The sequence below is a fragment of the Dromiciops gliroides genome, chromosome 1 (assembly GCF_019393635.1).
Source record: "Dromiciops gliroides isolate mDroGli1 chromosome 1, mDroGli1.pri, whole genome shotgun sequence".
NCBI classification, from domain to species: Eukaryota; Metazoa; Chordata; class Mammalia; order Microbiotheria; family Microbiotheriidae; genus Dromiciops; species Dromiciops gliroides.
The window spans coordinates 317,940,469-317,953,628 of NC_057861.1; the positions used below are offsets into that span (position 1 = coordinate 317,940,469).

At 44.6% G+C, this 13,160-nt stretch overlaps 1 protein-coding gene across 1 annotated transcript in view; it reads left to right on the forward strand.

Annotated features, from left to right (window-relative positions):
• ZBTB7C (zinc finger and BTB domain containing 7C) overlaps positions 1-13,160 on the forward strand; it is a 99,307-nt gene that overhangs the window by 70,272 nt on the left and 15,875 nt on the right. Inside the window, exon 2 of the mRNA XM_043979681.1 lies at positions 10,940-12,166. Within this exon, the coding sequence (XP_043835616.1) occupies positions 10,940-12,166 (1,227 nt within the window). The remainder of the gene's footprint in view (positions 1-10,939; positions 12,167-13,160) is intronic.

A 13,160-nucleotide genomic window follows, 5' to 3' on the forward strand; every position in this document is an offset into this window, starting at 1 on the left:
CTAATTAGCTGTGGTCTATGAAATACTCTCCATTGGTAATCCCATTCATGTCCATATCTTAAATTATTAGCATCCAACTCCCAAATATAGATTCTTAACTTTTGACATTACCTGGGCAGGAGACCGGCACATCCAACTATCCGGTGGACATCACCTAGATAGAGGAACCACCAGCTCCTAAATACTCAGCTGTATCAGTGGATTTGTGATGTCCTCAATGTGGGTACTGCAATTAGATCAGTCAGGGAAGATTGTGACACACACACGTCTTCTCACCTTTATAATTCCTGCCTGTTATTCCAAGAACCACACAGGATAAAAAAGGCATTGAGGCCAGTAGACCTTCAACTCAACATGTACAAAAGAGGCACGTCATGTCTCTTCCAAAGTCTGCTCCTCCACCTGACTTCACAGTTTCTGTCAATAGCATCAGCACTCACCCAGTCTCTCAAGTTCAAAATCTCAGTTATTATCTCTGACTCTTTCCCCTCCCTCTCTTCACAAATCCAATGAGTTAGCAAGTCCTGTCAATATGACTTTGGAAATATCTCTTCCATCTATCCCTTATTCTTTCTTCCCACTGCCACCACCCTATTACAAGCTCTCATTACCACCCACCTAGACTATTACAGTAGCCTCTCAACAAGTCCTCCTGACTCTGCCCCTTCCCTTTTCAGCCACCCTTCACACCTTCCAGACAAATGCTCCTTATGCATAGAGGTTGTTATGTCATTCTAATTATAACCCTTCAGGAAGCCCCCTTTTTTGCTTACCAAATTAAATTCAGATGCCTTGGCCTGGTACCCAAGGCCCTCCAAATGCTCTTTTGCCACATACATTTGTAGCCTTATCTCATTCTACATCCCTCCATGTACATTATGTATAAGCCAAATTGATCTACTTCTGGTCCCCATACATGCCCTGCATTCTCCTACCTCCATGTATTTGGTTTCACTGTTCCCTATGCCAGGTATACCTTCTCTGACAATCAAATTCTTACCTAGCCTTAAAGGCCCAACTCTTCCAAGGAGCTTTTCCTGATCCCTCCATTTGGGAATGACTTTCTCCCCTTTGGACTTCATATAAGACTTTGTTATGACTGTCCGGTCTTTTCAGTCATCTGACCCTTCATAACCCCATCTGGAGTTTGCTTGGCAAAGATATTAGAGTTGTGCCATTTCCTTCTCCAGCTCATTTTGCAGATGAGGAAACTGAAGCAAACAGGGTTAAGTGACTTACCCAGGATCCCATAGTAAGTGTTTGAGGCTGGATTTGAACTCAAGTCTTCCTGACTCCAGGCCTAGCCCTCTATCCATTGTGTTCCCAGGATGCTCTTAAGACTTCCTATACACTTCTCTTAAGGACATAAAGTACAGGGAAGAGTGCCTTCTGTAAACATTGTATAACCCCTATGACTTAGTACAGTGGTCTCCCTATAGAAGATGCTCAGTAAAAGTTTATTGAACTGAAAATGTTAATGATGATGAGCTAGAATCATGATCTTAAAAAGGTTAAGTTTGGTCCCCCATCCTCTGATTAAGGAGGAGAGAGTGTGTGTAATGCATTTTTTTGGGGGGTGAGGCAATTGGGGCTAAGTGACTTGCCCAGGGTCACATAGCTAGTAAATGTTATGTGTCTGAAGCTGTATTTGAACTCAGGTCCTCCTGAAGCTAGGGCCGGTGCTTTATCCACTGCGCCACCTAGGTGCCCCTTGGAATCACAATTTTAAGAAGGTTAAGTTTGGTTCCCCATCCTCTGATTAAGGAGGAGAGAGTGTATGTGTAATGTATTTTAGAAAAATTTCATGTTTAAAAAGTTGGGATAGGTACTTAAGCTCACTGAAAAACTAAGCTACTCCAAAGGATCCATTCAGAGGATTCTGAATAGCTGACCTATGCTGAAGTATAATGACTAGGGCTTTTGTCCAGGGTGCTAAAATTTAGAAAATACTGCACCAATCCACACTGGCTTTCTCCCTTCTAGAAGCCATACCCCAAGCATGTTTTCCACCACCATCACCTCTATAACTCTTCTGGGCTATTACTATCCTTGAGCCACTATCCACTCTCAATTAAATACTTAGAAGAAGGCATTCTTTAAATACCTCAACTTACTAGCTGTGTGACCTTGGGCAAGTCACAATCTCATTTGCCTTAACCATCTGGGGCCATCTCCAGTAATCCTGATGGTTCTGGAGGAGAGACTGAGGCAGGTGACCTTGCACAGCCCTGCCTCACTTAAATCCAATTCACTACAAGTCATGACATCACCCGATGTCATGGTCCTCTTCAGGAAGGAAGGACAAACAACAACCTCAACTATTCCATGCACATATTTTATGATCACCTTGGCCGAACCCTCCACATGGCCTAGATACTTCGTAGCCTGTGAAAGAACTAGAAAAATTGTTAAAATAATGAATATCTATATTCGGTGATCTTAGTCTCCCTTTTCCCTCATCTAGCACCTCGCCTCTCTACCATGTTATGCAGAGTCCTGCTACTTCTATTATCAGAAAAGACTCTGATATCTCTCATTTATACTTTAGTGTGAACATAAGTTTCTATGTAACCTCTCCTGGGAGTTTGTGGTAGGGACCAGAGGGGAGTTTGGCCATGAGATAGAACTTTTGAGCTAAAAGGGACCTTACTGGGGCAGCTAGGTGGCGCAATGGATAGAGCACTGGCCCTGGAATCAGGAGTACCTGGGTTCAAATCCAGCCTCAGACACTTAACACTTACTAGCTGTGTGACCCTGGGCAAATCACTTAACCCCAATTGCCTCACTAAAAACCAACCAAACAAAAACAAAACAATAAAAGGGATCTTACTTTAGTCCAATTCCCTTATTTTACAGATATAGGAGACTGGGAAAAAAAGATATAGGAAACCAAGGCTCAATGAAGGTAAGAGGGTAAAAGATTCACTGTGGCCTACACAGCTAGTGATAGAAGTAACCCTAGAATCCAAGACTTCGGGTCTTGTCTGCCATGCATCTCATCTCACTTTTCAGCATTTCTTCTCTCAGTTGACCATCTACTGCTCCAATGGCTGCCCAGCATCCTCCCATTACCCACTGAATGTCCAAACTTCCCCATCTTCTACCTCAACCCCCTTCATCGTGTTCTATTTCAGCCTCTCTTCCCCAATAGCATCCGATACTGTGGAACTCACCTTTCCCTATTCTCATTCTTCCCTGTCCTTCAAATCTTATCTGGTTTATGCTCTCTCTCTTCCTTTGGGGGTATATATGCCTCATTTTCCTCATTTATGGTGGGGCATGGGGGAAGAGGATGTCAGAAAACCTTATTTCTAGGCAATATGACAGAGAGGGAAGAGAACTAGATTTGGTGATCAGGAATGGGGCTTAATAGTCCAACTCTGCCATTGACTCCCTATGTGAGCAAGTCCCTTCCCTCTACGGGCCTATCTTACTAGTAAAATGATGGGGGTTGGACTCACAAGCCTACAAAGGCCCTTTTCTCTGGAATTTGGGGATCCTGTGGCAGGCAGTTCAGCATCTGCTCCAGATGGAGTCTAGGCCCCAGGTGGGGCCGTGTGAAGGGAGTTGTGTCTCCTAAGCTAAAGGTCCTCAAATAGTGTCAGGAAGGCATCAGCCTGGTAAAACTCCATCAAAAGCAGCCTTCTCTCATGCACAGTGACCTGTGACTGGTGGTCCTGAAATAGCTGTTTCCCAAGGCCCCACTGCTCTGTACTGCCTCTCACTCCCATTCTCCTTGCTGGGGAAATCAGACATTGCCCGGAGTGGAGCAGGAAGAGTGGAAAAAAGGAGGAGGGAGAGACATCAAGGCTCTCCTGGTATCAGAGATGACATTCAGAGCACAATCATTTTCCTCTGGGTCTGCTGTTCTGCCTTCTGTGCTGCCCCACCCCTCCACTGGCACAGAAAATGAGCAGTGACTCAGAGAGCAGCCACTGGGGAGGCAGCCTTGCCAACTGGCTCTAAAATCCAACCCCTATACATATAACAGTCCATATCATAAGCAAAATCACCCCTCATCCATCAAGCAAGAGGCCTGCCCCGCATCCTCAGGCATCTTATGGCTTCTTTTTCCTTTCAAGGTTACCACTGATACTTATTTTAACCTTCTCTTGCCTGGGTAAACCTATGCAAGAAGGAGATAGAATATGGTTGGTCCTGGTCCCTTGGCCCTACTGAGGAGAGGGGAGGAACTCTGGTGACCTTCCTCCACATCTCATTCCAAAACCAGTCATTTTTCAGTTTTCCAGATTCTAGGATCCAAAGGGACCATCCCTGAACCTATCCTGTACAACCAGGCCAGGCTGGCATGGGGGATTCTAGTCCTCAACAAGGAGAAGTCCATCTCAGAAGACAAAGAATGATTGATGATCAGCCAATCACATTCTGAAGCAGCCTTTAACTTGATTTATTATTTGGGATTTTAAAGGATTTTTTTTAGGAGCAGGCAAGACTGGTCCAGTGGATGGGCTCTGAAGGCAATTGGTCAACAGACTCAGTTTTAGATACTCAACAAATTCTCAACTGCCTCAGTTGCCTCTCTTCTCTGAAGGGTGGAACAATAAACTCCTCCCAAGCCTTCCTTTATAGAGAGCTCAGAACTTTCCAAGTAACTCTCCACTTTTCCATGAACGACTCTGCTTGGTTTGGCTCCACAAAAATCATCTTCCCCCTTCCCCCTCCCTCCTTTATATCTACTTTTGTCTATTTTCCCAATTAGATTATAAGCTTCTTGAGGGAAAGAATGTTTTTAATCTTATTTGTATCCCTGTTTGGGCATATAAGAGGTCCTTAATAAATGTTTATTGAATGGAATTGAATTAGGCCTGGGTTCAAGTCTCACCTCTGATATTTAATACCTGTATGACCTTTGGCAAATCATTCAGCATCAGTTTCTTTTTCTGTAAAGTGAAGGGGTTGTATTTGATGATCTCTAAGGTTCCTTTCAGCTCTAGTTTTATGATTCTAGCTTTAACTGTTGAATTAATGCAGTGAAATTGAATTTCATTCAGAGAAAGGAGGCCAGCAGGAGTGGAGTTATTGGTAAATGTCTGGTCTTTGAAGCAAATTTAGAAGAGGAATACTTTGTGTGATATTTTCAGTTGGAGAAATAAGCAAGTGGGGTCATTTCCAAGCTGTCCAAGAGTAGGCTGGAGAGAAGAGAGCCAGATCATGCTGCAGTTGCTGAACTCCATCATTGTTTATCTCATTTACTTGCAAAGGTCACACAGACCTTTGCAAGTCATTTTCATGCCCTGTACCTCAGGTGTCATCTCTGTAAAATGAAAGGGTTGAATTAAATGATGACAACTAGGTGGCACAGTGGATAGAGTGTTGGGCCTGGAGTCAAGAAGACCTGAGTTTAAATGCAGCCTTAGATGCTTACTATGCGTATGACCCTGGGCAAGTCACTTAACCTTTGTTTGCCTCGGTTTCCTTGGGAGTAAAAAAAAGGATAATAATAGCACCTCCCTCCCAGGGTTGTTGAGAAGATCAAATGAGATAATAATTGTAAGATGCTTAGCACAGTACCTGGCACATAGTATGCACTATAGAAATGGTAGTTATTACTTTCCAGTTCTAAACATTAAGATCCTTTGAAGACTGGGGTCAGAAAGTGAGGGGAGGGTAGGAGAACATACATACTTGGTCTCCCTACCACTCCCTACCTGGAGTAAGTCTGAGCCCTGCCAGGAAGTTCTGTTTTGTTTTGTTTTGTTTTGTTTTGTTTTAGTGAGGCAATTGTGTGCCCAGGGTCACACAGCTAGTAAGTTTTAAGTGTCTGAGGCCAGATTTGAACTCAGATACTCCTGACTCCAGGGCCAGTGCTCTATCCACTGCTCCACCTCGCTGCCCCCCTGACAGGAAGTTCTAAAGGAAGTCATCTAAGTAAAGCATATGTTGGATGGGTATGGCTAGAGAGTGACTTGACCTTTTGAGGTGGTAGTGGTGGTGGTGGTGGTGGTAGTGGCAGTCACAGTAGTAGTAGTCATAGTAGTATAAATAACAGTAGTAGTTTACAAAGCATTTTACATGTGTTAGCTAATTCAGTGAGGAACAGCTGATACCCAACACCTGAAAACTCTGCCAAGCAGCCTAGAATTGTGGTTTAGCACACAGAATCCAGGAAGACCTGGATTCAAATCCTGCCTCAGCTCCTTACTAGCTATGTGACTCTGGACAAGTTGCTTAGACTCAGTTTCCTCATCTGTAAAATGAGGGAGTTGAACTCAATGGCCTTTTAAAGTCTATCCCAGCTCTAAATCTATGATTCTATGAATGCCCTAGGGAGGATGTCACAGACTCTGGGAGGCCAGGAGTGGGGAGTTGACCAGGAAGAAAAAGAAGTTTGGAGCCCTTGAAAACCCTTCACCTCACCAGAGCAGCAGCCAAAGGCCCAGCTCCCAGGGTACATATCAAAGACCTGGCACTTCTCATCTACACACTTTGAGGGAGGAAATGTCTCAGAGATAAATGTGTGGGAATCTCCCAACGGTGCCCTTCCCTTTGGGGCGTGGTCTCTTCTGGCTTTGTTTTCTTTTCATTTTCTCACAAGAATGGTTGTAGCTCCGTTAGGGCTGGGTCCTCTGCCAGGGTCGATGAATGGGATGCACGCAGAAGCACGGCGTGGTTAGGAGGGACAGAGAGGCACTGGCATGAACACTGAGGGTGATTTATATCCAGTGTGTGCAAACACTTGAGGTAACTCTGCTGTAATGGAAAGAGCCTTGAATTTGGACTTGGAATCAATCAATTCAACAAGCATTTGTGAAGTACCAGGCTCTGAGAGCAAAGCTCGGAAAGTCCCTGCCTTCAAGTAGCTTACATTAGGGTTAGAGGGTACTAACAACAGAGAAAATAAGGAAAGGTCTCTTGAAAACAGTGGCACATCAGCTGAACCTTGAAGGGAAATAAAAGTCCCAAGTACTCGAGGAGAGGAGGGAGGGCATTCTGGGTACATGAGACAGGCTTGTGAGACACTGATTATGGAGTGCAGCATGCACTAGTGAGGCCATAGGCAGCTACTGAAGTTTCTTGAGCTGAAGAGTGATATGGTTAGAACTATACCTCTAAATATCAATTTGGCAGATATATGGAGGATATTTTAAGAGGAAAGAGGAAACTAATTAGGAGCCTATTGCAATAGTCCAGTAGAGGAGAGCCTGGCCTAAGATGGCAGTGGAAGAAGTTTAGAGAAGGAAACTAGTACAAACATGTTGAGGAAGCAGAATGAACAATCTTTAACTGGACTTTTCTTTTTATAGAATCATTTTCCAGTTTAAAATGCAGCAGCTGCTGCCTGGAGAGTGATCATGTCTTGATTTCCCGCCTCTGTTCTGCATAAATCTATCTTACCTCTCCACTGTCCTTGGCCCACTTCCCATAAATCACAGAATTTCAGAGTTGGGAGGGATAATGGAGCCCATCTAGTCCGATCCCTACCTGACCCAGAATCCTCTCCACAACACAGCCCCAGAGTGTCCATTTAGCCTTGGACCCCCAGGAACGTGGAATCCACTCTCCCCCAAGGCTAATTGTTAGGAGAGTTTTCATATCTCCAGATGAAATCAGCGTTTCTGCTGCTTCCCCCTTGCTCCTCAAAATGGCTACAATCCTAATCCTTCTTCCAGGTGAAAACTCTGAAAATACTGTTATGCAAGCCTTCTCAACTCCAGGCTAAACATCCCTACTTCCTTTATTGGATTCCTTTATGTCCTGACACCCTCACCCTAGTCACTTACTTTAGTTTGTCAATATGCCTTGTAAAATATGGTACCTGGAACTGGACACCATCCCTGGATGTGATCCGACCAGGACTGAGTGCTGCAGGTGACTCCATGTCTAGTCAGTCAATAAATATTTATTAAGTGTCTATTATGGAATAGGCATTGTGTTAAGCACTGTGGATACAAAGGAAAGCAAAAGACAGGCCCTGCTCTCAAGGAGCTCACAATTTGATGAGGGAGACCACACAAAAGTAACTATGTACAAAAAAGCTATACAGGAAATTCTATATTACATATAGAATATTACAGAGTGCAATCATTACAAAGGAAGGCACTTGAATTAAACAGGGTTGGGAAGGGCTTTTTGTAGAAGGTGGGATTTTAGATAGGTCTTACTTAAAGAAAACCAGGGGATAAAGATGAGGAGGGAGAGCCAGTAAAAACAGCTGGACAACAAGGAGGCCAGTGTCACTGGATCCCGGTGTGTAATGAATCATTCAAAGCTTGAGAGTTATGATGGGCAATTTCTCTGATAAAAACATATCCAGTAGCCCCCCAGGTAAAAGTAATTCATGAGGATCTCAAACTATCCTCCACCAGGATCCAAGAGCTGCCTTTATGTATCTCTTGCCCAAAGGGCCCACAGCTGTGTCCCAAGTCTGGGCACCTGGCGGCAGAATTGACTCAAACTGGCCCAGGTCCACTCCAAAGAATCTTCATGCACAATAGTCTCAGTTAGGGATTGGAGAAGGGAGTTGAGAAGATTAACTCAAGCCACCCACCTCAGCTCCAGTTCCCCTAGCATCTCGGCACACAACAGCAAGACTATCACCTCTTTTCTTCTGGACATTATACCTGACAATTCAGACAAATATTACAAAAGCATTTTTTTTTACTCTCTCATATCCCAGAGTTGACTTATATTAAGCTAGTAGTCCATTTAGACCTTTATCCATGTCATCGATAAAAAGTGTTTATAGCCCAGGGGCCAGGCACAGATTTCTGGGGCGCTCCAACAAATACCTCCTTCCAAGCTGATGCTAAACTGTTATTGAGTATACTTTGTGTGATCTTTCAAACAGTTCTAAATCTACCTCATTGTACCATAATCTAGCTGACATCTTACCCTCATTTCCACATGCACGGGGGGAGATTATTTGACAACTACCATGCTAAGATTTAGCTAATCTATATTTACAGCTTTCCCCTGGTGAATGGATGAATAAATGAATGAAAAAATGAACAAAGCATTTATTAAGTTTACTATATATACCAACCACTATGTTAAGTACTGGGGTTGCAAACAGAAAAAGCAAGATGACTCTTGTTGTCAAGGACTTTACAGTATAATAGAACACAAGCTACATAGAGAAGTTGTAGCCTGGGAATGGTGTTTTGGGAAGGGGAATCACAGGATTGGGGGAATGGAATCATAGGGCAACTGATTGACAATTTCTTTCCAGGCATGGTGATCTTGATATGATTACTGTTTCCACAGGTAGAGATGGAAAGGAAGGGTGTGACAACAGGACGTGAAGTTGCCCAGGGAAAAGCAGTATGGTTGGGCTAATTATGGTGAATGTTCACCAATCAGAAGTCTGAGACCCGGGCAGAACTAGAGTTCAAGATGGAGAGGCAGGCCAGAGCATAGAATCATGGCACAAAGCTCTACTAGTCTAGTAACTAGCACCACCCCCAAAAAAAGGAAAAGAAAAAGAAAGGAAAAAGAAGAAAAAAGGAGGAAATTAGTTTAATCTATTATAACCCATTCTTTGAAACTATGCTGGCTCTCTGTGATCACCATATCCTTTTTGACAGGTTCAATTACCATCCCTATAATAATGTTCTTTAAAAGTTTGCCAGTGGGGCAGCTAGTGGCACAGTGGATAGTAGCACTGGCCCTGGAATCAGGAGTACCTGAATTCAAATCCGGCCTCAGACACTTAACACTTACTAGCTGCGTGACCCTGGGCAAGTCACTTAACCCTAATTGCCTCACTAAAAAAAAAAAAAAAAAAGTTTGCCAGGAGCAACCATATTAGGCAATAAACAAGTGTTTATTAAGTGTCAATATTTGCTTTGCCCTGCTCTAGGCTCTGGGGGTACAAAAATATAGGACATAGATCTTCCTCTCTTAGCATTTATGGTCTAGTTGAGTAGGCAAGATGTATACCAATGAAGAGATAGATGTCAATATAAGGTAGCATATGGTAAATGTCCAGTGAGCACAGATAGTCAGCCCCACAGGAGTTCAGAGGATGGAGGAATCACTGTTGTGGAATGGGCTAGTGAGTCATTATGGAGAAGGGGGGATGGGCTACTTCTTGAGGGCTGGGTGGGATTTGGATAAACTAATGGGTGAATCAAGAGTGTTCACACTTGGGGCAGCTAGGTGGCGCAGTGGATGGAGCATGAGCCCTGGATTCAGGAGGACCTGAGTTCAAATCCAGCCTCAGACACTTGACACTTACTAGCTGTGTGACCCTGGGCAAATCACTTAATCCCAATTGCCTCACCAAAAAAAAAAAAAAAAAAGAGTGTTCACATTACATGAAGGCTTCTCGCTATACTCTGTCAGGAATAACCTCAAACCTCATGTAATATTTTATTTTGTAACTCTGGCACATTTGTCATGGAATATTGTGTATTCTGGGTAGCAGTATTAATGGGTTATGTGTATAAGAAACTGTAATCTCCTTGACAGCAGGGACTATCTTTTCTAAGTGTTTTATCTCACTCAGCATCTAATGTTAGTACTCTGTACACAGTAAACACCCAATATTTGTTGAATTGCATTAAATGAAACTTAGCTGAATTGAATTGATGAGAAAGAACAACGTGAATAAGATTAGAGAAGCAAAAATGAGCTTATTATCATGACTTATCTATCAAATAGAAACAGTCTCCAAACCATTCATAAGTATCCTTGTGGGATACCTATTGACTTAGAAAACCACACAGTAGCATCATTTATGTCCTACTGTATTTTTATTTATTTTGTTAAATATTTCCCAATTACATTTTAATCTGGTGCTGCTTGGGAGTTTTGTGTTATGGGCCACACATTTCACACCTCTGGACTAGGTGACAATGAGTGGACCAGTCTGACCAGAGTACCCTTAATCCCAGATCTTGTGGGTTGTTTTTTGTTTTTTGTTTTCATTTTGGACACCTGTTTCCTCATCCCTGACTTCTGCCTTGTGTCCCTCCAGGGCTCTGGATGAGAACATGGCCAATGGCATTGACGAACTGATCGGCATTCCCTTCCCCAACCACAGCAGTGAGGTCCTGTGTAGCCTGAATGAACAGCGGCATGACGGCCTGCTCTGTGATGTCCTGCTGGTGGTCCAGGAGCAGGAGTACCGGACCCACCGGTCAGTCCTAGCTGCCTGTAGCAAGTACTTCAAGAAGCTCTTCACCGCAGGTACTTTAGCTGACCAGCCTTATGTCTATGAGATTGACTTCGTCCAGCCAGAGGCGCTGGCCGCCATCCTGGAGTTTGCCTACACGTCCACCCTCACGATCACAGCCTCCAACGTCAAACACATCTTGAATGCTGCTAAAATGCTGGAGATCCAGTGCATCGTCAATGTGTGCCTGGAGATCATGGAGCCTGGAGGGGACGGGGAAGAGGAGGACGACAAGGAGGATGATGACGACGAGGACGAGGAGGATGAGGAGGAGGATGAGGAGGAGGAAGATGAAGACGACGAAGATGAGGATGATGAGACAGAGGACTTTGCCGACCAGGAAAACCTGCCTGATGCCCAGGATATCAGCTGCCACCAAAGCCCTTCCAGGACAGACCACCTCACAGAGAAGGCCTTTGCAGACACTCCCAGGGACTTCTCCAACCCTTTCCAAGCTAACGGCAGCCCTGGTCATCTAGGGGTCATCCGTGATTTTTCCATTGAGTCTTTACTGAGAGAAAACCTCTACCCGAAAGCCAACATCCCTGACAGAAGGCCCGCCTTATCCCCCTTTTCCCCGGGCTTCTTTCCACACCTCTGGCCTGGAGATTTTGGTGCCTTTGCCCAGCTGCCTGAACAGCCCATGGACAATGGACCCCTGGATCTGGTCATCAAAAAACGGAAGATCAAGGAGGAGGAGAAGGAGGAGCTCCCGCCACCACCGCCGCCACCCTTCCCTGGTGACTTCTTCAAGGATGTGTTTGCCGACCTTCCTGGAGGACCCCTGGGACCCATAAAGGCCGAGACCGACTATGGCGCCTATCTCAACTTCCTGAGTGCCACGCACCTAGGCAGCATCTTTCCCCCATGGCCACTGGCGGAGGAACGGAAACTAAAGCCCAAGGCGTCCCAGCAGTGCCCCATCTGCCATAAGATCATCATGGGAGCCGGGAAGCTGCCACGGCACATGAGGACACACACAGGGGAGAAGCCGTACATGTGTAACATCTGTGAGGTTCGATTCACCAGGTGTGCTCCCAGAGGCCAGGGAAGGTTGGGGTGGTGGTGGAGGAGAGAAAGGCAGGGGACTGATGAGGACTTGGGGGGTGGAGAGAGAAGGATGGGCCTAGGGAGTTTGGATTGAACCCAGCCAGTCTGGAACCTGGGAGGGTCAGTCAGTCAACCAGCACTTAATAAACACGGATGGACCAGACACTGTATTAAGCCTTCAGGATACAAAGAAAGGCAAAAACCAGTCACTTAAGGAGCCATGGTCCACTGGGTCAGAATGTTAGTATTTGCAGGGACTTTGGCCCAAAGAGAAGAAGGGGCTTGCCCAAGGTTGTACTGCTTGTCACCGGGACTCAGTCACTTACCAGGGTCCTGAGAAGAGAACCTAATCTTGTGAACCAGCTACTGAGAAGGCAGTAGGAGCTGTGGAGAAGGTAGCTTTTACCATTTCCAGGGCAAACCTCAGGAGCTGGACCCCCTTTTTAAAAAATGTTTTTAATTTTTTTTTTATTTTATTGTTTTTGCAGAGCAATGAGGGTTAAGTGACTTGCCCAGGGTCACACCGCTACTAAGTGTCAAGTGTCTGAGGCCAGAATTGAACTCAGGTCCTCCTGAATCCACTGCACCACCTAGCTGCCCCTAGACCCCCTTTTTATTTCTGTTTTATTATCAGACCTATGATTTCATCAGTGCAGGGAGAAATACCCACTTCCATGCAGATTAGTGTCTTTTCTTCAATTTATAGCCTTAGAGTATTACCAAGAGCAATGAAAGATTAAATGACTTCACCAGAGTCCCACAACCTCTATGTGTAAAAGGCAGGACTTGAACCTGGTTCTTTGGGATTCCAAGACCCAATTTCTATCTCATATAATCATGTTGTCTCTCCTGTTCTTCATGCTAGAAGAGAAAAAAAAAAGACAAACTATTTTTTTTCCTTTTTTTTTTTTTAAGCGAGGCAATTGGGGTTAAATGATTTGCTTGTTAAGTGTCTGAGGTCGGATTTGAACTC